Here is a 23,040-nt window from a genome sequence, read left to right on the forward strand (position 1 = left end):
AAACTACAGAAATGCTTATTTGGGCCCCTTTTTTTTCTTAACAGGTGGAACCAAAACCCCCAAAATCAATCCCTACCTTCATTCAGTGGTTATAAACGGTGTATTAAAATTTTATTGATTTCTATTTACTTGTTCTAAAGTTATTATCTGGAAACAATCCGTCTTGGGATGATGCTGACGACCACTGCGACAACGTCATACTAATATACGAACATTTTTTTTAAATTTTTGCAAAAAAAAGTAAAAGCAATTTAATAATTATGATGTTTAATAGTGTTTAAAAATTACACCAAACAATAAACATTCCTTTACATAAATCACAATACTAAATGAAGAAAACTGTTCAACTTAATAACTTACCTAGTTATTACATTTTCTAATAAATGATATAAAAAATAGTTCTACAATATTTTTAAATAAAGACTCATTAGTAACTTTGCTTCTTATTGCAAAGCTATGGTATAGCTATGGGAAATCAAGCATTATACATAAAACATTATTTTCCAAGTTACAAACATTATAAACATTGTTTTTATTAGGGACTATCACAGCAAAATTTATCATGATTGTTAATGAAACCAGTTACATGTATCTGTGTCAGTTTAGTGTCAATGAGTATATACATGTTCTTATATTATCAAATATGGATGAAAACAAAACATAATGTTTTTTATCATTTTAAATGTGATTATCAAATCTATTAAAGACATAAGTTTCCCTCTACCTAGTGCTAGTAACAAAAAGACAAATTTCCCTGTGAAAAAACCCTGAGGCAATTTTTTTTATGTCAGAGGCAAAATGGAAAATTCTTGTTGAAATTCTGGCTGACTGTAGACAAATCTAGTTTATTATTGATTGATTGAATGATTGCAGGTGTTTTAACGCCACTTTTAAGCGCCACTAGTAGAAATTCTGGCTTTTACTGTAGACAAATCTAGTTAATAATTGATTGCTGATGTTTTAACGCCACTTTTAGGTGCCACTTAATGGGCTATTTCATGGCAGTCAGTTTTTATTGTTGGTGGAAGCCTGAGTCCTCATAGAAAACCACCGACCTTGGATAGGAAAACTGACAATCCTAGCCAATTAGGATTGGAGTTAATTATTGAGACAATCTACTAAATCATATAAACTGACAAAAAGGATAACTTTCACAAAAATAATTCTCTTACCTAAATCATAATCATTCTACTTTATAATTATATAAACAATTCATCACCTTTAATTAGTGTTTTATATGACTCAAGTACTTTGTCCAAACTAATAATGGCTACTTAAAATTAAGACTCTAAGTTTTCCACTATTCTTTCACATAATAAAATTCAGTGTCATTTTTACTTATAATTATAGAAATTCAAATTTATCAAAATAAAAAAAAGAGAAAAAATAAGTAGGAATCTATTGTCCTAACTGAATGTGCAAAAAGAACAAAATTTCAAATATCAACTAAAGAGCATGACAATGCACATTTAATACCATCTTGTGTTTCTATTCTGCATACCTATAAGTGGTCACCAGTCAGGTATACCAATGCTTCGAAAGCAAATGAAATCATAAGACACAGTCATACATGACGGTGACCACTTCTTTCTCTGAACTCCATAAATGTGCATGTGTCATGAATATATTAATTGATATTCGTCCATTTATTCTTCAACCACTGAATTCAGCCAACTCCTTTTTATCTTTTGGTAGGGAGTTATTAACTATTTTTTTTTTAATTGCCTCACTCTGCTTTTGAATATTAATTTGTTTAAAAATCATAAAGTTCCTTGGGGTGCATATAATTTCAAATCAGTGATGGATAAGCACACATTTAATGTAAGGTAATATAGGAAAAGTGTTCTGCCATAAGAGGTCTCTAAACACATAAGCTCCAAATGGAGCTTTCGTTAGTAACAGCCACATCAATTATGTGTCTAAGCTGGGAGAAAATGTGAATGTATAAAAATATAGTTAAATGTACCTTTATAATAATAATATGGGAGATGATTTAATAAAATTTAACAATTTGCATATCTGGTTTATAATTGTAAATATTTAAAAATAAAAAATGATTTGAAAATACATATAAAGTAAATACTGCAGAAACAACTAACCAAAGCACCTAATAAAATCACTCACTGAAAATATATTACAATATGTGGAAAAGATTGAAAAACAAGTAATCTTAATAGCATAAATATCTTTGTTTTAAAAATCTTAAATTGTATTATGTTATTTTTACAATTATTACTTAAAAAATAATTACATTTTCAATTATATGAACTAGACTAAAATATAATACTTGTGCAGTTGAATTCCAATGTAAACTGATCTGTGATGAAGACCAATTAGTGGCCTGGGTCTGTTTTCTTCTAGGAAACGTTAAATACATGTACATTGTATCTATAAATATTTCGGATAACAGTATGATATTGTACAATGAATCATATCAATATAAGTATTAAACCTTACTATTGGAGAAAACCTTAGATGTGTGTGCGTATATATATACACAAATCATGAGTTAGAATAATCTTAGATAACTATGTAATTTTGTCAAATTTATATTTTTGCTTAAAAATTAAGATCCAACATCCTGTAATATGTTTCACACTACCTTCTGCTATCTATGTATACAGTGTGCAGTTGATATGATGTACGCCTATAGATGTTATGACTCTGGTTAATAAAGAAAATTATTCTGATTTGACTGAAATAGGCTTCCGAATATTTATTATACAGAAATTCAGGATATATTAAATCAATTGAAAACAAATGAATAAATAATTATTCTTCTTTTAAACAGATGTATAAAAAAAAAATAATCAAACAGAATATTGACATACATATATATGAAGTGTATTTACTAACATTTGCTTGTATTTCAAGAAAATATGAACTTGATAAATAAGCATGTAGGATTTTTTTTTCTTTCCTTTTTTTCCATTTTATATTATTTTCTTATTATTTTTTTTAAATCTTTTTTTTTTTTTATTTAATACTGAAATAAATCAAACTAATCACTGTGTAAAAAGCAGTTAAAAATAACATGTAGATATCTATTATACCCTTTGAAATTCGCATAAGGCAAACAAACAATAAAATTCCCCGCTGCGCATTGTGCACATTTTTGTATTTTATAGCAATTGTATGTTAAAGTAAATTAAACATGTCGGTGCTGATAAAGTTATAGATAACAAAATGAATGACAAAACAACGATTAACTTAATTAACATATTTACAATGTTCATCAAAATACAGAACAGATTTTGAAAACAAGAGCTGACATTAAAAATAATCATGATATTTGTATAATATGAGCTGCATCATGAGTGCATTATCCGACTGTCACTAATTCTATGAATGAAGTTCCCTAAATAAACCCCCTCAATGCCATATCAAATATTTATAAAAAGAAATAAAGGGAAGTTATTCTAATAGATATAAACCAGTTTACTAAAGTTTCATAAAAATTTCTCAGAGAATTTTTAAGTTATTTTCCAAAAACTGGAATATCGATTATCACCCCTTTTTTGCAAATAAAATCCCATAACTCAGAAATGTAATATCTAAAATTCATAAAATTGTAAGGAAACTTATGTCAATAGATATTAACAAATCACAAAAGTTTCAAGAGTTATTGTCCGACATGTTGATGACAGACAGAAGGACAACATTATACTATGATACGTCACATAACAAGGCATATAAAAAATCAAAGTTTAAAACCGATAAAATTCAAAACTGGAAAAAATAAGCATTTCCAGTTTTTGCAACAAAACAGGTGAAAAGCTAAGGTAGTCTTGCTCAACTGTTTCCTAAGCTATTACAAAATTCATTTAAATTTTCCAGCAGAAAACAGATTTTCCATAGTATTTTATAAGTCAATTAAACATTCATCCTTTAAAAGATTTCACTAAAGATCATTAGAGTGACTTACAATCATAAAACTTCAAGTTATAGACAAGTCAGTTATAACTCGTGCCATATTTCATGCAATACACTCATTTTCAGTAACAGAATGATTATTTGTAATGTCAGCTCTACTAAAGTTACGCTAGGAAAGTTTTAATTCTTTTCTTGACCTTCTTGTTACATTTTAAACAGTTATGTATTGACCTCGCACAATCTTCACATGTCAATCTGTGACCACACGGCGTGAACAGCATGCATATTTCTTTTTTACAGCATTTCCAGCAGATCATTTTTTGTTTAAGTTTTTTGTTTTCCTGTACGACCTTTTCTGCATCTGCAAAAGAAAATTATCCTGCAGTTAAATAATAAATTGAAATTGAGTGAATGTCCTTCCTTTTTCATACTAAAATTACATAAACAATTTTCTGAATAAAATTGCTTGGTTTTACAGATTGTTTCTTCAGCAATTGATAATGGTTTACAATGAACATCAAAATAAAAAGAAATATAAAATGTAAAATATGGAAAGAATAATATTGAAATAACTCCAAAATGGAAGATAACCAAATCAAAAGGTGTTCAAAATATAAGTGTATGCATTGATTGATTCTTGTCAGAGATCCTGAAACCAAAATATTATATTCAACAATTTTAGTTGATATCTGCAAGAGAATATGTTTCAAAAAATCATCTATTTGTTTAAACCCCACCAACCAAAACCAATATGCTCAAATCACAAGTATCCAGAAGGGGAGGGGAGAAATCCCCATTAAAGCAATTTGTGTATAATATTATTCCCATATCTAGGCTGAAACTATACGAGACATTGAATGGAAACAATCAAAGGTGTAAATTCAGATTTTACTCATCTGACAAAGTCATTCCATGTAGCAAAGCACACAAATTAAACCCAGTCAATCATTTCCAATATCTTTTTGTATTAAACTTATAAATTGTTTTCTCTATATGTAACTGGCTATATATATATATAGCTAGCTGTAATTATTTTGATTGCAAAAACAGAGAGTGTTTTTTAAAGTATATAATAACTAACCTTCCACTGGTTGCTCTTTTTCAAGTTCTTTCATGAATTCATCTGCAATAAAAGTTTATAAATAAAGATTTCCTGCTGTAATTGTTATAGTTGGCATTGGCAATCATAACACATCTTCTTTTTTATATAACTACAATGTACAACATCTACTTATAATTCAATAACAATAGTCTTGCATCCTATATTTAACTAGAACACAAAATGGTCAAAAGATATTTCTTATTTTCTCTACTGATATTACAGAAGGCTTGAAAAAAACTAAAAGTAAAGCCAAAGTCTACTTAAACAAATGTCTTCCCTTCATTGCGGTAAAAGTACAAGTCCAATATTAATATAAGATTTACATGCTCAATTTCTCAAAAAATTATAACAATGTTACATTCAATTAAAAAGTTACAGTCTGGCCATAATAATGTCTCTTAAACTTCAATAAATTGACTTTTTTAATAATTTTCATAAATAATTTGAAAGGATAAACCATATCTATCCTGTGATTGTATATGGCTGGTTTCCAGCCTCAAAATCACACTTATTGTAAATCTACCAATTTATATCCTTCCTATGCATGCTATGTTCACAACAAATAAATCTGTTTCATTAGTAAATAACAAATTAAAATTGTGCCTGGTTCTCAAACGTCTTGCATTTAGCAAAATCTGATATAATTTAACATAGAATATTTACTGGTAATAGTTTAAGATTTTCTATGAGATATATTATATCTTCTCCTTTCAGAAACAGAAAGAGGTAAATATCAATTCAAAAAACAAACTGCTGAGCCTAAACTTGTAATAGTTAACGAAATTTCAACAGAAATATTTTTTTGGCATTATAATTATACCTGCTGTTAACAAAGATTTGTGTTTAGCTTCTTCAGTTTCTTCTGTTTCATCTTCATCATCATCATCCACTGGGAGAGAGTCATCACGATCTTGTATGTCTAATATCTTGTTCAGTACATGTTGTGGTGTAAATTTAAAATCACCTGAAAATGAAAAAAATTAAAATGCCATGTATCAGAACTTGAACCTGACTTTTAAACCAATGGTTAACCTGGTTTCAAGCACCTGTTTGCTAAACACAAGCAAATACTACATTTATTGGTTTTTGTTGACCCTAGAATGTATTGACCTGACTTGTGCAATCCAAGTTTACCAGTTTATGCACTCTGGCTTCCTCAGCCAACAAAAACTGACCACCACAAAATAACACAATAGTGCTGAAGGTGGCGTTTAACACTAATCAGTCAATCTATCAATGATTTTTTTATTACAGATAAAAATTACTGCTTAATATATGAATCTATTGTTTAGATTTCTTGAACAGCTCAAAATAACCAATAACCTTTACACTTTCAATCGTAGTATTCCACATAATTTATTAATCTAGTTTTGTCTTAAATTAAAAGTGCATAACAAGTTGTGTGTTTAGACATTTGAATTTTAAAGATAAAGTTACCTGTATCTTTGAAGACCTCTTCTGCAGCCAGTTTGATAGATTTTTTACTGTAACCAAAGTTAACAATATCTTTAAATTCTTGTTTGCCTAGAATATCTTTTATCTTTCTCTCTCTGATGTCATCTCTTGTTTGTGCAGCTACAATAAAATAAACATTTCCTCTTCAAAAACAGTAAAAAAACAAATTTGGTGGTGTCTTGTAAGAATATTGTAAGTAAAATTTAAAGATAGAAAAAATTCATGGATTATCAATGAACATGAACAGAATTGTGTTTTTTCAAGTACTCCTCCTGCAGAATAACATACTTTATTGTACTGGCTTCCCATTGGTTGGTTGGTAAGGAAACCATAAGAAGATGACATACAAGTCTTAATTTTCCTTAATCTAGTAATAAACTGCCAAATAGTCTGTTGTAAATATCCACAGGTTATGTACCAAACTATCATCGTACCTTTTCAAGTAAGTAAATCAACCTATATACATCAAGTACATATATAGATTGAATATTTGATCAAATAACAAATATTATAATACTAACCTTCTGCTTCTTCCGATTCCCTCATTAATGCATCTACATTTGGTGAACTCGCCTAAAATGTTATAGTATTATAATTCATTTTGTAATTTTAAAAAATATATATTTATATCTGTAATTTCATAATATATTTGAATATGGACTCTTTGGCCCGGGGGATAACTGATTATCCTTTCTGGTATAACTGTGCGCACAGCAATTGCCAAAACACACCCTGTTCTTACCAGAAAACATTGAAAAATATACCCAGTTCTAAACTGAAGTATTGAAAAACATACCCTGTTATAGACACGCTAAGAAAATGTATACCCTGTTCTAGACATATGCACCAGCAGGGCATGGAAAAGCCACCCTGTTCTAACCAGTAGGACATGAAAAAGAAACCCTATTTTGCAGCACACTTGTACCATTAAAAATATAAGAAGTAACTCTCCCCCCCCAAAAAAAAAATCAAAATCATAGGAATATTGGTTTCAAAGTGTATAATTATTTAAAACAGTCATTCTGTGCTTTTGTTAGATGTATTTTTATTTGATGAGTTCAGCCTTTTTCAACTGATTTTTATAGGTTGTTCTTATGTTGAACTGTAACATCACTGTCCCAGCTTAGGGGAGAGTTGGGATTGCGCTATCATGTTTAACCCCACCACATTCTGTATGTATGTGCCAGCTCCAAGTCTGGAGCCTATAATTTGGTGGTTGTTGTTTGTTGATGTGTTACATATTTGTTTTTCATTTTTTTTGGTGCATAAATTAGGCTGTCAGTTTTCTTGTTTGAATTCTCAACATTTGTCATATTAGGGCCTTTAATAGCTGACTATGGGGTATGGGCTTTGCTCTTTGTGGAAGGTTGTTCAGTGACCTATAGTTGTTAATTTTTGCGTCAGTTTGTTTCTTGTGGAGAGTTGTCTCATTGGCAATCATACAACATCTTTGTTTTTATATTCAATGCTAAAAAAAACTTCTATTCACTTACAACAAATCTTTCTCTGATCTGACTAATGAAATCTCTCCCTTTCATTTTTATAACAAATTTACAAAATGGAAAATAATAGGCATGTTGTTCCCACGGATTATCGCCACTCTCCCAGTGTTGTAATCCGCCATCACAGTAATGACATCTACATTCATCACCACGCCCTGAAATATAGTTAAATAAATGAAGAATGTGTCCATGGGATGCCTTTAGTGACATTAATAATAATCAAAATTTGTATTGTGTTTGTGCTGAGTAAAAAGCATTACAAGTGTATAAGTTAGTTTTTATGTTTTATAACATTTGGTTTCAGGCAAAATAATTTTGGGACCAATGGTTCAACATAGTAATGGACAAGGGTAAAACTAAATGCCCCCTCCACTGTGGATAAAGCATAAAAATACATGCATTTCAGATGTTATTGCCTTTCCATTGTAAATCATGTATTTAATATGGTTATGTTTTATATCTTTTCAAAAGCTATAAGACATGTCATTTATCTAAAAACAATTATCAAAAACATTCCAAAATATGAACATGATAAAAATAACTCTTCACATTTTTGGTGAATCTGAAGTATTTTTCTTATTTGAACTTCATCAAGAACTCTCAAACCCACAACATGTGTATGATAAAGTTGGGATCTCAGTTCCTAAATAATTTTGAAATCCATCCAATTGAGAATTTATAAAATATCAGTTCATTCCAAAACAAACACATTATATTTTAATTCATGTACTTTTATATATTTTGTGTTTAAGCTACTTTCTGCACTTTTGGCTATTTTTTGGAAGCCTGTTTTAATGGTGGAGTAACAAATTTAGTATACTTCAATACTGCAAAAATATTTGAAGACATTGAACATGTTTTAACATAGTGCAATAATTTTGCTATTAAACCATCCTTAAATTTCAGTGCAAACAAAAAATGCATCCATTAATGTCCTTTTGTCTGATGGGCAGTGGTCTCATTGGAAAACATTCCACATTTATTTTGTCTATGATGGGAAGTGGTCTCATTGAAAATCATTTTTCATCTCTTTTGTCTCTGATGGGCCATGGTCTCATTGGTAAACATTTCACATCTGTTTTGTCTCTAATGGGCAGTGGTCTCATAGGAAAACATGTCATATCTCTTTTGTCTATGATGGAAAGTGGTCTCATTGGCAAATATTCCACATCTCTTTTGTTTCTGATGGGCAGTGGTGTCATTGGCAAACATTCCACATCTCTTTTGTCTATGATGGGAAGTGGTCTCATTGGCAAACATTCCACATCTCTTTTGTCTATGATGGGAAGTGGTCTCATTGGCAAACATTCCACATCTCTTTTGTTTATGATGGGAAATGGTCTCATTGGCAAACATTCCACATCTCTTTTGTCTATGATGGGAAGTGGTCTCATTGGCAAACATTCCACATCTCTTTTGTCTATGATGGGAAATGGTCTCATTGGCAATTATTTCACATCTCTTTTGTCTATGATGGGAAGTGGTCTTATTGGAAAACATTACACATCTCTTTCGTCTATGATGGGCAGTGGTCTCATTGGAAAATATTCCACATCTCTTTTGTCACTGATCAGCAATAGTATCATTGAAAAACATTTCACATTTCTTTTGTCTATGATGGGCAGTGGTCTCATTAGAAAACATTCAACATCTCTTTTGTCTCTGATGGGAAGTGGTCTCATTAGAAAACATTCCACATCTCTTTTGTCTCTGATGGGCAGTGGTCTCATTGGAAAATATTCCACATCTCTTTAGTTTTATATTGGTTGACTTATATTAACCCTTACCAGTATAAAAGAAGCCAGCTTTAGCTATATCTATTGATGTAGGTCTAACAACAATATTAGGCCAATTGCTGAATGTTTTTATTCTGTCTCCTTCATCTATTAGATTAGGGAACTTAGGATTGTAAATCTGAAAGAAAAAAGACACCACAATTATAAAATGGTTAAAATTGGAAGTTAATTTTTGTTTCAGCAAAATTTTATTACAAATGATTTTATTTCATATTTTATTACATGTATTATAATGCCATTATCATTTATGAATTTCGAACAGCGGTATACTACTTTATTAATCCTGGTATCTATGATGAGTTTAATTGTTGACAACAATAAAAAAAGTCAGAGCTCAGACATAAATAAGTCTGAATCTGCTTTTGACTTATAGATGTCTAAATTTGTAAGTTTTAGGATTCGTCTCCCTTTAATGCAAGACAAAATACGACTTAAATAAGTCAAATATTGTTAAGCAAGAAATGATTGACCAGAATCAAAAAGTTGCAAATATCAACTCCTACAAGTCGATAAGTTACCAAAATTGGTCAACTTCAAGACCCACGCATACTTATAAAAAGGTCATGCATCTAAATCAAATAATGACAACATTGAAAGCCAATGCCTTGTCTTCTAAAGAAAAATATGAATGAGAGTCTGAAAAATCGGGGATCATGTTAATTAACCTTACAATGCAACCACCTGGATCCACACTTAATGAGGTAAAACATATGTGTTTAGTAAGGATGTTCAATTAGATAATTAAATATAGATAGATCAAGTCCTTGTGAACTCTCAGACAGGTTTTTACTGTCAAAGGTGGTGTAGTTTGGCCACCAAGTCAAGTTAAGTTTTTTCATCAACATAAATAGACCTAAACAAGTCTGTCATTTTGTGACTTAGATAAGTCTAAAATTGAAAACACATTTTTATAAAGAATACATGTTTTGACTTCTTTAAGTCAAAAACAGAAATAGACTTGTTTATGTCTGAGCTCTGACTGATTATCATAAATATACATACTTAATTCATTTTTGATTTTTTTAATAAACTCCGTCATAAAAAAGTAGCACTGCATGCAACATATAATTAATAACTAATCTAGCTAGCACAGCAATCTGACTTAAGCAAAGTATTTGTACCTTTAAAATACCTATTTTGTCATACTGTCAGACTGTTATTTATATTTTACAGAAACTTATTATTTTCAAGTTTAATAATACTCCATCATATACATGATATAAGAATAATGCATTTGTTACTTTAAATACAATCTTTGGTCAAATAGATTTGGTTTATAGCATTTCACTTCAACATGTTCAACAATTCAAAGTAATTTATTTAAATGAAAAAACTTTTGTGGTTTGCATACTCCATGTCCCAACAATGTCACTGGGAAAAAAAATCTCACATTAAATAATAATTTCCTATTAATATACACATTTACATAGTATGTCCTCATTAACTAACAAAAATGCATGAAATTCTGCTGAGTGGTTTAAAAAAAAGGTGTGACTTATAACAAACTGATGCAGTAGTATATTTATGTTAAATTTTCAATTTCAAAAGGGCATAACTCCTAGATGAAACATTGAACCAGAATTTCCTTTCAATATACCTTCTATGTCATATATTTGCAAAATGTTTGGCTCAAATAAATGTCTTGCAGTTAAACATGTTAAATAATAGGTTACAATGACTTTAAATCAAAACTACCTTTTTCCAATCCTTTTGAATGTCATCAATAAAGTTTTGACCTTTGACCCTTTTCAGGTACCAGCAATTAGGACTATGTCTGGCATGCTCCGTCCAAGGACTATCGTTTTCGTCCCACTCAGACAGGCCTAAATCACAGCAAAAACATCTAACAATATCATGATCCACTGAAAAAAAAAGTTATTGCTAGATAGAACTGGTTAATCATTTTAATGTTGAAATAGAAAAAAAAATATTTTTTTAATTTATCACCTTTATTTGTGAGTATGTCAACAGTATTTTGTATATGGGTGATCAATACATGATCTTGCATAGAATAATCTTACAATAATCATGATAATTTGAATTTTTCTTTTTTTTATTATCCAGAAACAATTATATATATATATAATATAACAACAAATGAACAAGGTACTAATGTATATATATACTGTTTTTCTTTGCATTTACTTTCTTTTAGATTTTCTTCTCAGCATCAATTTATTTTGCTGATTTTTTTATTAGCTTTGTTGATCTATTCAAACAAGAGATGAACTAGGTAAGGCATATGCATGAGGATCTCTAAAGACACTCATGAAAAATAAATCAATTGCAAACATGAGTCTGTTTACCATATCAATGCATGTTGATCATGTTGATCATGTTTACAATAACTGTTGAATTTTCTAAAATTAACCTGCTTTTTTAAGGAGATTTAGAGAATGTTTTCTTTTAATTAGAACCAAATTTATATTTGCATTCTTCAGCTACTGGTATAAGTATTTAGGTACTCACTTGTATAATAGAACCCAGCTGTTGCTACAATTCTTGGTTCCTGGATATCTTTGTGTGGCCATGTCACAAATGTGTCTATTCTATCTGTTACTGTTTCCATTTCTGGATGTTTATAGTTCAAATTTTCTGGTCTTGCAATGGCAGACTGAATGTCAGCACTTGCAAAAGAGGATTGTATTGAAGCTGTTCCATCAGACACTGCTCTTGAATTAGTTTTTAGAAAGCTTCCTGGTAAGTATGAGTTACCATGACTCTGGCTAGATCTATAGGGATATGGTGTACTACCACTTATCAGAAGGCATTCTGTAGACATAGATCCTGGAGGTGCTGAGTCAGTAAATATAGATGATTCCGTTCTGCTTGTTGCAAAACCACTATCCTGACTAACAACAGATTGCTGTACCATTGACTGCTGTATCTCTGGAATTGCATTATTCTCAATATTTGCAAAAGGTGTGTTTGAGGAAATGTTTATATTAGAATCTAATTTGTCCTTTAAAGTACTTATATCTTCAGCTTTTTGAGCAATTGATTCGTTTCTGTTAATTTTTTCGATATCTTCTTGAACATGTTGAACATGTTGAATATTATTTTTCTCTTCTGGTGTGTCTGTATTTTGGCTCTGTATTTGCCATTTTCCTCGATCATTGAAGGTTTGTGATCCTCCTTCAGGTTTGAGTAAAAACTGTATGAACTGGCAGTCAGGATTTAGTTTAAAGTGCATTTGTTGTGGATGCACGTTCCTGGTCCAATCTTTCACCGATGTTGTTATCCCACAACAAAAACATGTTACATCATGATCTTTACCCTGATAATAGAATCCTGCTCGAACCAATAAAATCGGCCAGACTGGTGCATTTTTCGGCCAATTGTAAGCGAAAAAAGTAGTTTGTCGTGCAGATTCATTTTCAAAAACACTATTGTATAATTTCAACAATCCTTCAGCCATATTTTACTTATCATATATATAGAAATAATATAATTTATAAAAAAAATAATCAATAATTACAATGGATTATGTAATGCCCAATAATGTTTAGTTTATATATATAGATACAAAACAATTATCAACAAATTACAATGAATCAAAATCTTTCCAATAAGATTGATTGAGTTTCTTTAAGCTTTTCTCTTTCTTTCCTATTTGTAACACTTTGTTACACTGACTACTTTCTTTGGTTAATTCAAAGGGTTTATGTTCCAGGAAATTTACCCTCTTCTCAGCACTTGAATTTTCTATTCCTTCGAAAGAATCAAACTCAAAAGGAAGAGGCAATTCTTTAGAGGTACAAAAGTTATCACAGACCTCTACAGTCAAAATCAATTTAATGAATGTAATGTGTTGTTTGACACAATATGAATATACTACATGTACATGTACTATATAAACTACACTGGTCTTAATCAAAGTCTCTTCATCAGTATTATTGGTTACTGTTGGTTCCCCACAAAACATTGTGCATGTCTGTGCAGCTAATTATTCTTCAAACTACAATAAAAAAAATAAGACTAAAAATAGAAGAAGTATTCAGCAAACTTGATGACCTTGATGCCACAGGGAAAAAATAGAGAAAAATCGATAGAGCCAACCAAAACTATTTAGCAGATATCATAATGATCATACATATATCGTATATATTTATAGATTATCGTTGATCATCTCAACGAGATTGATTTTCTCGCTTGAGCTGGTACAGCAAAAGTTCAGTCATGCAAGTCTTATTATCTACTTAAGTATATTGTGTTTGTCAAAATGGTCCATGATACTGCTGTGGACTATGTGTTCTAAGACCTTACATGTGAAGGAAGTAAACAGCATAGCGTGTATATAATTTTAATTGTAAATTGGCGAACGTTTTAAATGTAAATAATTTTGAGAAAACTTGCTGCCTTGCCTGGCACTGCGAAAAGTTTTTCGCAGGACTGTACACATTCAATATGAATTTGGGTCCTAACTTGGAAGAAGAAGAACTGGTGCATTTGTTTATTTTCATTTAATCATGTTAAGGTTCATCATAACAAACGGACAAATATGGCTGTATTTACATGCCAAAAACTTCTCTGAGTACAGACTTACCTGTCCAGTTGGAAAAGTTTTAATGCCTGGTATCCACTAGATATATTAAAGTTAAATGTATTTTGTGTTTCAGAAAGATAAAAATCTCTTTTTGATTTTGTTCATAAGGTGTAAAAATTAACTAAGTTGTAGTACAACTTTGAGATGTTCCCTCAGGTAACCAGATGCTCCGCAGGGCACAGCTTTATATGACCCCAGAGGTCGAACCCTGAACAGTTGGGGCAAGTATGGACACAACATTTAAGCTTGATACAGCTCTGAATTTGGATTGTGATTAAATAGTTGACACAACATACATTTCTGACACAGAATGAATGTGGTCTAAGAACTTAAACTTAAAAACTTATAAAAATTTTAAATTGGACATTTACCTATTTTGGTCCAATATCCAAAATCTAAATACATGGTTAGATTCAGCTTATCAAAGAACCCCAAGATTTCATTTTTTGATGAAATCAAATAATGTTCAATTTTAGACCCTTTAGACCTCGATGTGGACCAATTTGATAACCGGGCCCAAATATTAACCAGATGCTCCGCAGGGCGCAGCTTTATACGACCGCAGAGGTTGAACCCTGAACGGTTGGGGCAAGTATGGACACAACATTCAAGCTGGATTCAGCTCTAAATTTGGATTGTGATTATATAGTTGACACAGCATAGGTTTCTGACACAGAATGAATGTGGTCTAATGAACTTAAAAAAAATATGTTTGCCTTTGAACAATTCACTATGCTGTTGAATATTAATCCTCTCAAAAAAATGTTTGAAGAAATTTTCTTTTTATTTATGAAATCTGAAATGAAAAAAATTGACCCCCCAATTTTTTTTTCACATCCCCCTTTCCCTTATTTCAAAACTGATCTCAATTCAAATTTCTAATGAAGTTTGCAACAATAACTACTCATTTAAATACATCATAAAATATTAAAATGTAAAAAAAGTGCTTGTTATTACAGAATGGTAAAGATTGTTTTAATCTATCAGTTGGTAGTAAAAGTGAATATACATTGTATATTGTATAAAACAATGATTTAAGTTGATTCAACTACTATTCTGGACAAAGAAAGATAACTCCAATTGAAATCCAATTGGAATTTCTTGCTATTGCACAATATTGTGCAATTAGATATTTCTTGCTATTGTGCAATACTGTGCAATTGAAAATATTTGCTATTGCACAATACTGTGCAATTGAAGATTTCTTGCTATTGCACAATACTGTGCAATTGAAGATTTCTTGCTATTGCTGAATACTGTGCAATTGAAAATTTCTTGCTATTGCACAATACTTAATATAATAATTTTGGATCCTGATTTGGACCAACTTGAAAACTGGGCCCATAATCAAAAATCTAAGTACATGTTTAGATTCAGCATATCAAAGAGGCCCAAGAATTCAATTTTTGTTAAAATCAAAATTAGTTTAATTTTGGACCCTTTGGACTTTAATGTAGACCAATTTTAAAACGGGACCAAAAATTAAGAATCTACATACACAGTTAGATTTGGCATATCAAAAAACCCCAATTATTCAATTTTTGATGAAATCAAACAAAGTTTAATTTTGGACCCCGATTTGGACCAACTTGAAAACTGGGCCAATAATAAAAAATCTAAGTACATTTTTAGATTCAGCATATCAAAGAACCCCAAGGATTCAATTTTTGTTAAAATCAAACTAAGTTTAATTTTGGACCCTTTGGACCTTAATGTAGACCAATTTGAAAACGGGACCAAAAATTAAGAATCTACATACACAGTTAGATTCGGCATATCAAAGAACCCCAATTATTCAATTTTTGATGAAATCAAACAAAGTTTAATTTTGGACCCTTTGGGCCCTTTATTCCTAAACTGTTGGGACCAAAACTCCCAAAATCAATACCAACCTTCCTTTTGTGGTCATAAACATTGTGTTTAAATTTCATTGATTTCTATTTACTTAAACTAAAGTTATTGTGCAAAAACCAAGAATAATGCTTATTTGGGCCCTTTTTTGGCCCCTAATTCCTAAACTGTTGGAACCAAAACTCCCAAAATCAATCCCAACCTTTCTTTTGTGGTCATAAACCTTGTGTCAAAATTTCATAGATTTCTATTAACTTCAACTAAAGTTATAGTGCGAAAACCAAGAAAATGCTTATTTGGGCCCTTTTTGGCCCCTAATTCCTAAAATGTTGGGACCAAAACTCCCAAAATCAATCCCAACCTTCCTTTTGTGGTCATAAACCTTGTGTTAAAATTTCATAGATTTCTATTCACTTTTACTAAAGTTAGAGCGCGAAAACTAAAAGTATTCGGACGACGGACGACGACGACGACGCCGACGCCAACGTGATAGCAATATACGACGAAAATTTTTTCAAATTTTGCGGTCGTATAAAAATCTATATACATGGTTAGATTCAGCATATCGAAGGACCCCACATATTCAATTTTTGTTGAAATCAAATAAAGTTTAATTTTTGACCCTTTGAACCTTAATGTAGACCAATTTGAAAATGGGCAATACCATGAATACTGTGCAGTTGAATATTTCTTGCTATTGCGCAATACTGTGCAATTGAAGATTTCTTGCTTTTGCACAATACTGTGCAATTGAAGATTTCTTGCTATTGTGCAATACTGTGCAATTGAAAATTTCTTGCTATTGCACAATACTGTGCAATTGAAGATTTCTTGCTATTGCCAAATGCTGTCAATTGAAAATTTCTTGTTATTGCACAATACTTAATATAATAATTTTGGACCCCGATTTGGACCAACTTGAAAACTTGGCCCATGATCAAAAATCTAAGTACATGTTTAGATTCAGCATATCAAAGAACCCCAAGAATTGAATTTTTATTTAAATCAAGCTAAATTTAATTTGGACCTTTGGACCTTAATGTAGACCTTAATTTGAAAACAGGACCAAAAATTAAGAATCTGAATACACGGTTAGATTTGGCATATCAAAGAACCCCAATTTATCTTATTTAGATGAAATCAAACAAAGTTTAACTTTGGACCCTTTTGGCCCCTAATTCGTTGGGACCAAAACTCCCAAAATCAATCCAAACCTTCCCTCTGTGTTCATAAACCTTTGTGTTAAAATTCATAGATTTCTATTACCATGATTACATGTATTAACTTATACTGAAGTTATTGTGCAAAAACTAAGAAAAATGCTTATTTGGGACCTGTTTTTGGCCCATAATTCCTAAACTGTTGGGACTAAAACTCCCAAAATCAATCCCAACATTCCTTTTGTGGTAATAGACCTTATGTGAAAATTTCATAGATTTTTGTTTACTTATACTAAAGTTATTGAGCAAAAACCAAGAAAAATGCTTATTTGGGCCCTTTTTGGCCCCTTATTTCTTATCTGTTGAGACCAAAACACCCAAAATCAATCCCAACCTTCCTTTTATGGTCATAAACCTTGTGTTCAAACTTCATAGATTTCTATTTACTTTTACTAAAGTTAGAGTGCAATAACTAAATGTCTTCGGACGACAAGGACGAGGACGAGGCCAACGTGATACCAATATACGACCAAAAAAATTTCAATTTTTGCGGTCGTATAAAAACTGGTTTGTATTGTATTGATTGTCCTTAATTGACATGGACAATAGATATCTTCACAACTACAGGTGAGTTAAAGAGTTTATCTGAGTGGACAGTATCAAGGTATTTCAGGTTTATTTACATGTACACCTTCTGCAGAAAGGAAAAAAAATCCCATCAAAAATGTATACATGGTATACAAAAGACTTTATCTTTCTTTAACACAAAATGAATTTAAGTTTTACTATCTAGTGGATGCTAGGCCTTAAAATTTTCCAAAGAGCACACGTAAGTCTGTTCACAGAGTATGTTTTGAGGTGAAAATACGGCCATGTTTGTTCATTTGTTATGATAAACCTCAAGCCTTGGTCACACCTTAATGAATAGCTTGAAAAGGTGTCTAACGGATATTTTTTTACCATCCGTTCATGTCCGTTAGATGTCTGTTCTCAATATCCGTTAGACGTCTGTCTATATCTGTTTCATGTCCGTTTAGCGCAAGTTTTATCCGTCGAAGTCCATTCTGTCTGGTTGAAAATTTTGAGCATGTTCAAAACTTTGCACAGATGTTCAACGGAAGAAGTGTCCATTGAACATACAGCAGGTGTCAGTTTTGTATGATACTTCTCCCTTTTGTTTCCGTTTTGTATCCGTGACTTGTCTGTATACATCCGTTGGAAGTCTGTAAGACAAATTCACCAACAGACTTCTACTGGAGGTTTAATGGATAAAACAGATGTTGAACGAATGTGAGACGAACCTCTACCGGGCGTAAAACGGATAAAACTGATGATGAACGGATCTGAAACAGATCAATGCCAATTGAAAATTTCAAGTCAGGAATGCCAATTATTGGTATGTCAGATTTCTTGAGGTTCATGAATTCTTATTATTCATAATCAACAATGATCAATTTTGAAGTAAGGGCAGGTCATCACTATCAAGCAGCTCTTATTCAGGCCAGACACTGCCCTTTGGCCGCATTTTGCCAGAAGAACAAACCAAAACCAGTTTACACAAAAACAGAAAAATTTATTCAATTTACATTTATTTTTCTTATCGCCTTTAATTATTCCCTATCTTGTTCATCTGTTTAATCTGTTATGCTTTCGTTGGGTGTTTTTTTTATGCGTTACTCGTCCGTTGGATGTATGTTCGACATCGATTCTGTCTGGTACGTTCCCGTTTCTCGTACGTTGGATATTCTGTGTGTGTCCGTTATGCATTCGTAACCTGTCCGTTTTATTTGGTCAGTACATCAAAAAACTACCAATGGATAACAATTTTGTCAACGGACAACTTTTATTTTCATCCATTAAACGTCTGTTCGTGTTATCTGGTAAAAGTGTGACTGAGGCTTTAATAACAGATTCAAGAATTACAACATTTGTTTACTATAAAAAAAAAAAGAAGATATGGTATAATTGCCAATGAGTCAACTGTCCACAAGAGACCAAAATGACACAGACATTAACAACTATATGTCACCGTACTGCCTTCAACAATGAGCAAAGCCCATACCGCATAACCAATTATAAATCAGTTAAATATAACTGCTTGTAAAACAGTTGTAGTTTGACCATAAAGATACGATTTATGAAACTTACGACATCTCAAATCATTCCGCAAAAAAAATGAAATAATGAAATATGGTGTTCCTTATCACTATGACGTTCCAATTTATTATCTCCCTTTAGCCTTAGGCCTTCTGCATTTCCTTCAACATGTTCAAGTTCCTATCAATTCCAGTCATTTTGGTTGAAAATTTAGAATACAAACTTGAAAATTATCTAAAATCAGACAGAGTTAACATTTACGTACCTATCAACACGGACCCCGTTACAACGTAATATATACTTTGACCTCGATGATGAAAGCAGTTCTATTTATAGGATAGGGTATTTCCATTATTGTTTTAATTGTAGAACTGTTAACGGAAAGATCTTGATCACAGTTGCGTATTTGGGAAATAAGGGATGGTTGTTTTACGTCGTTTAAAAATAATATTTATGCTACAGACTGAGAGTTGATAAATCCAACTTTTGAAAATTGTTGTTCACAAATAAAAATTGGTTAGGTTTCAACTTCTCGGCTGAAGAATGTACCAACTTAAAAATTCTTTAACAAAGAATTAAGGATTTGTGTAGACTAATGTGCTAAACTTGAAAGTATTTTATTTTAGATCGGTCATCTGACGGTTTGATAATATATTTCACAAATTTCAAGCAATGCCCATCTCTGCATTGATTTGACTTCGATTTAAATGAACAGAGTTAAATCACGGGTGTCATTTAGTTTAACGAGAGAAATGATCGTGAAAGAATATCCAACGGTGGTCAAAAGTACATAATTTTTACAAAACAACAAAAGGCAGATTGCTTCTCGACATTTCTATAACATAAAAACTGTAAACAAACCTGATTTTTTTTCACAAATTCGAATAAAATAAACGACTTTTATCCAAATTAGGGCATTCTATTTGAATGATTCCGTGAAATGGTTCTCATAGATATTTTTTATAAACATAATCTGAATTTTTATCAATAAAGAAATATTTACACAAAATTGATTTTTCGGATCGTGAAAGATCCCGTACCGCATTTTGAAGATCGTGAAAAGGATCGTGAAAGATCTAATGCTACGAAGACGTTTAAATTATTCATCAATTATAATTATGATAATTAATATTTGTCATTGGTATTCAGAACAACTAGACTGGCCAAGATCTTCAATAAATTTAAGTATTTCAAAGTATTAACATTTTCAGAATTTGGAAAGAAAAAGAAATTACAACTACGGCAATAAGAACAATGGTCAACAAAACGCCGAAAAAAGCAATCCAATTATACAGGTTGAAGATGCAGATAACACTGTAGAAACAACATACGAATATTGTGTAGATGATGTGGAAATGAAATTAAAAAAAAAAGACATGCATGCTATAGCGCCGCACGGTGTTTGGTGTATAATGTACATGCCTGCGTGCATGTTTCTATATGACGTCAATTGTAATTGATACATTGAATGATATTAAGATGTCTATGTCTGGTTGTCGGTCAGTGTTCATATACTTTCGACCTGATGTTCCGAATTAATTGGCCAAACATAACTTTTAAATTTGTCAGTTTCTATGGTACTGTAAGGATCGGAACACCTATATTTGGTGTACGGGATATTTGTAGACATCTGTATGGCATGGTTCATCTGACCTTGACCTCTTTTAATGAACCATTGACAATCTTAAGCGTATTTGAAACTTCTAGTAAAACCCTTCATATAACAGACGTTCAACAATTATAGTTTTACTATCATGAGTAAAGCGAAAGAGACATTTCAGCATTTACGATCTGGTATTCTTTAGTCTGTAGTATATAGTTTTCTCATTTAAAATTAATCCGCATCTGCTACGTTGTATATAAAGATACATAGAACTTAAGAAGGTACTGTTACACAAAATGTTGGTTACCGTTCAATCTCAAATTGTTCATGAATGATGCTGTTTTTGCTATAAGATTTTGGTTGATGGTTAACATTTTGGTTTAAATGTTGCATACCCATATATTATTGGCTAAATAGTGGCGTTCTGTCTTAATTGTACTAGACCAATACTCAGAGCTGAATTTATCACACTGATTTAGACACGGTTTTAGTTGTTTTTTGTTTTTTTTTATCTTTCGAGGTACATTTTAAAGTGTTGAATAAAAAAAAAAAGCTTAAATGAATCTGGTTACGCATTATCTTTCACGATCAAAATGATGCGTTGACTGATCTTTCACGGCGATCAAGTTTAATAAAAATTCAAAAAAAATCAAGGTTTCATAAACAAATTAACGGAAGAGCATATTTTTATTTTACTGCACTATCAGATACACCAAAGATTAAATTTCAAATATATTATGATATATTGAAATATGACCATTAATTATAGGTACAAATAGCGTGTTTTTTTTTTTAATTAATTCCATAGACATGCATTGCGCCTTTTGTGATTTTTCATAAAGTACTGCATGTTGTCTTTATCTTATTGCACAGTAATGTTGAGGAAGTTGAACTATTTTGACAGACATATTTTTTTGTTCGGATTTGTTCCGCGTTTCGAAAATTTAGCGATTTTTTTCATAGATTCTGAACTAGAATTTACATTAAATGTCTTTCACGATCCGGTACCAGAGCTTTTACGATCGTCTCGCAATACTTGACCACCGTTGGATATTCTTTCATTTCTCTCGTTAAACAGAATGACACCCGTGTACATATATAGAACTAGTAAATTAAAAGGCAGGGATTTTTTTACCCAAGTAGATCTATACACTTATTTTACATTTTTTTTTCTGTATTTGGAAAATTAAAACACAACTGACTATATATATATATGTGTTACTCATCTATAAAATTATGTACAGTTATGAAAACAAATGATTCAACATGATCATGTAGATAATATTTACTTATAGTTCCTCATTGCACAAGGTCAAGCGTTTTTCAGACTGTTTATGCATGACGTCTTTACATTAAATCCGGTGGATGTGTGCTAGTTGATACTTTAATCTGGGGGAAAATAACAGTCAGGGGTTTTCGTCGTTCCTGTTATATTGAGAATTCGGGGGGAAAGTCGCTTGCTCAAGTCAACAAAACTACGTTGAGCTTTACGATGATTATATATAACATCCTCAATAGTGCAAAACAATTAAAATAAATGTTCAATGGTAATATTTCAAAACGACAAAACAAATGGTTATTCCAATAAATATACTGTACTAAATATACAAAAATTAATGAATATCACTGTTATAAAATTGATAAACCTCTTAACATGTCAGCAAACAATTTTGAGAACAATAGTCGCTTGCTTTTAGATGAAGTTTGAATTTCAATGAAATAAAACAAAGACGAAAATATCGCTGTCACAAAAACATGCATGTTTTATCAGTAGGTTATTATTGGCTTTAAACACTCTTTCAGTAACTACGAGTACTGTTTTTTTTTGGTGCTTTTGTCTTTTGTTTCAGTGCCTCTTGCCGATCCTATAAGTTGCAAATTGCAACTGAATTTTACAGTTTGTTGTTTTGTTGTGCTGTAACACGGCTGTTCGAGGTCAAAGGAGGATTGAGCACTCATAAACATGCTATACCCTGTAACATTCGTTATTTGCCTGTCTCAAGTCAGAAGCATGTAGTACAGTGGTTGTCTTTGTTTCAGGTCTGTCAAACATGT

The 23,040-nt window shown here is 31.3% G+C and overlaps 1 protein-coding gene across 2 annotated transcripts in view; it reads right to left on the bottom strand.

The window, feature by feature from the left end:
- Nucleotides 1–250: 250 nt before the first annotated feature.
- The window catches only part of LOC139493511 (putative inhibitor of apoptosis), a 30,070-nt gene continuing 7,280 nt past the window's right edge, over nt 251–23,040 (bottom strand). The window contains exons 1-10 of one of the 2 annotated variants that reach the window (XM_071281994.1): nt 19,644–19,746; nt 12,198–13,686; nt 11,424–11,590; nt 9,720–9,846; nt 7,924–8,087; nt 6,952–7,003; nt 6,413–6,550; nt 5,796–5,939; nt 4,955–4,996; nt 251–4,234 (exon numbers count right to left, since the gene is read on the bottom strand). In XM_071281994.1, coding sequence (XP_071138095.1) covers nt 4,038–4,234; nt 4,955–4,996; nt 5,796–5,939; nt 6,413–6,550; nt 6,952–7,003; nt 7,924–8,087; nt 9,720–9,846; nt 11,424–11,590; nt 12,198–13,146 — 1,980 coding nt within the window. In that variant the 5' untranslated portion in view covers nt 13,147–13,686; nt 19,644–19,746 and the 3' untranslated portion in view covers nt 251–4,037. Of the gene's footprint in view, nt 4,235–4,954; nt 4,997–5,795; nt 5,940–6,412; nt 6,551–6,951; nt 7,004–7,923; nt 8,088–9,719; nt 9,847–11,423; nt 11,591–12,197; nt 13,687–19,643; nt 19,747–23,040 lie in introns of those variants that run through there. The other variant, XM_071281993.1, reaches the window with a different exon arrangement.

The sequence above is a fragment of the Mytilus edulis genome, chromosome 10 (assembly GCF_963676685.1).
Source record: "Mytilus edulis chromosome 10, xbMytEdul2.2, whole genome shotgun sequence".
NCBI classification, from domain to species: Eukaryota; Metazoa; Mollusca; class Bivalvia; order Mytilida; family Mytilidae; genus Mytilus; species Mytilus edulis.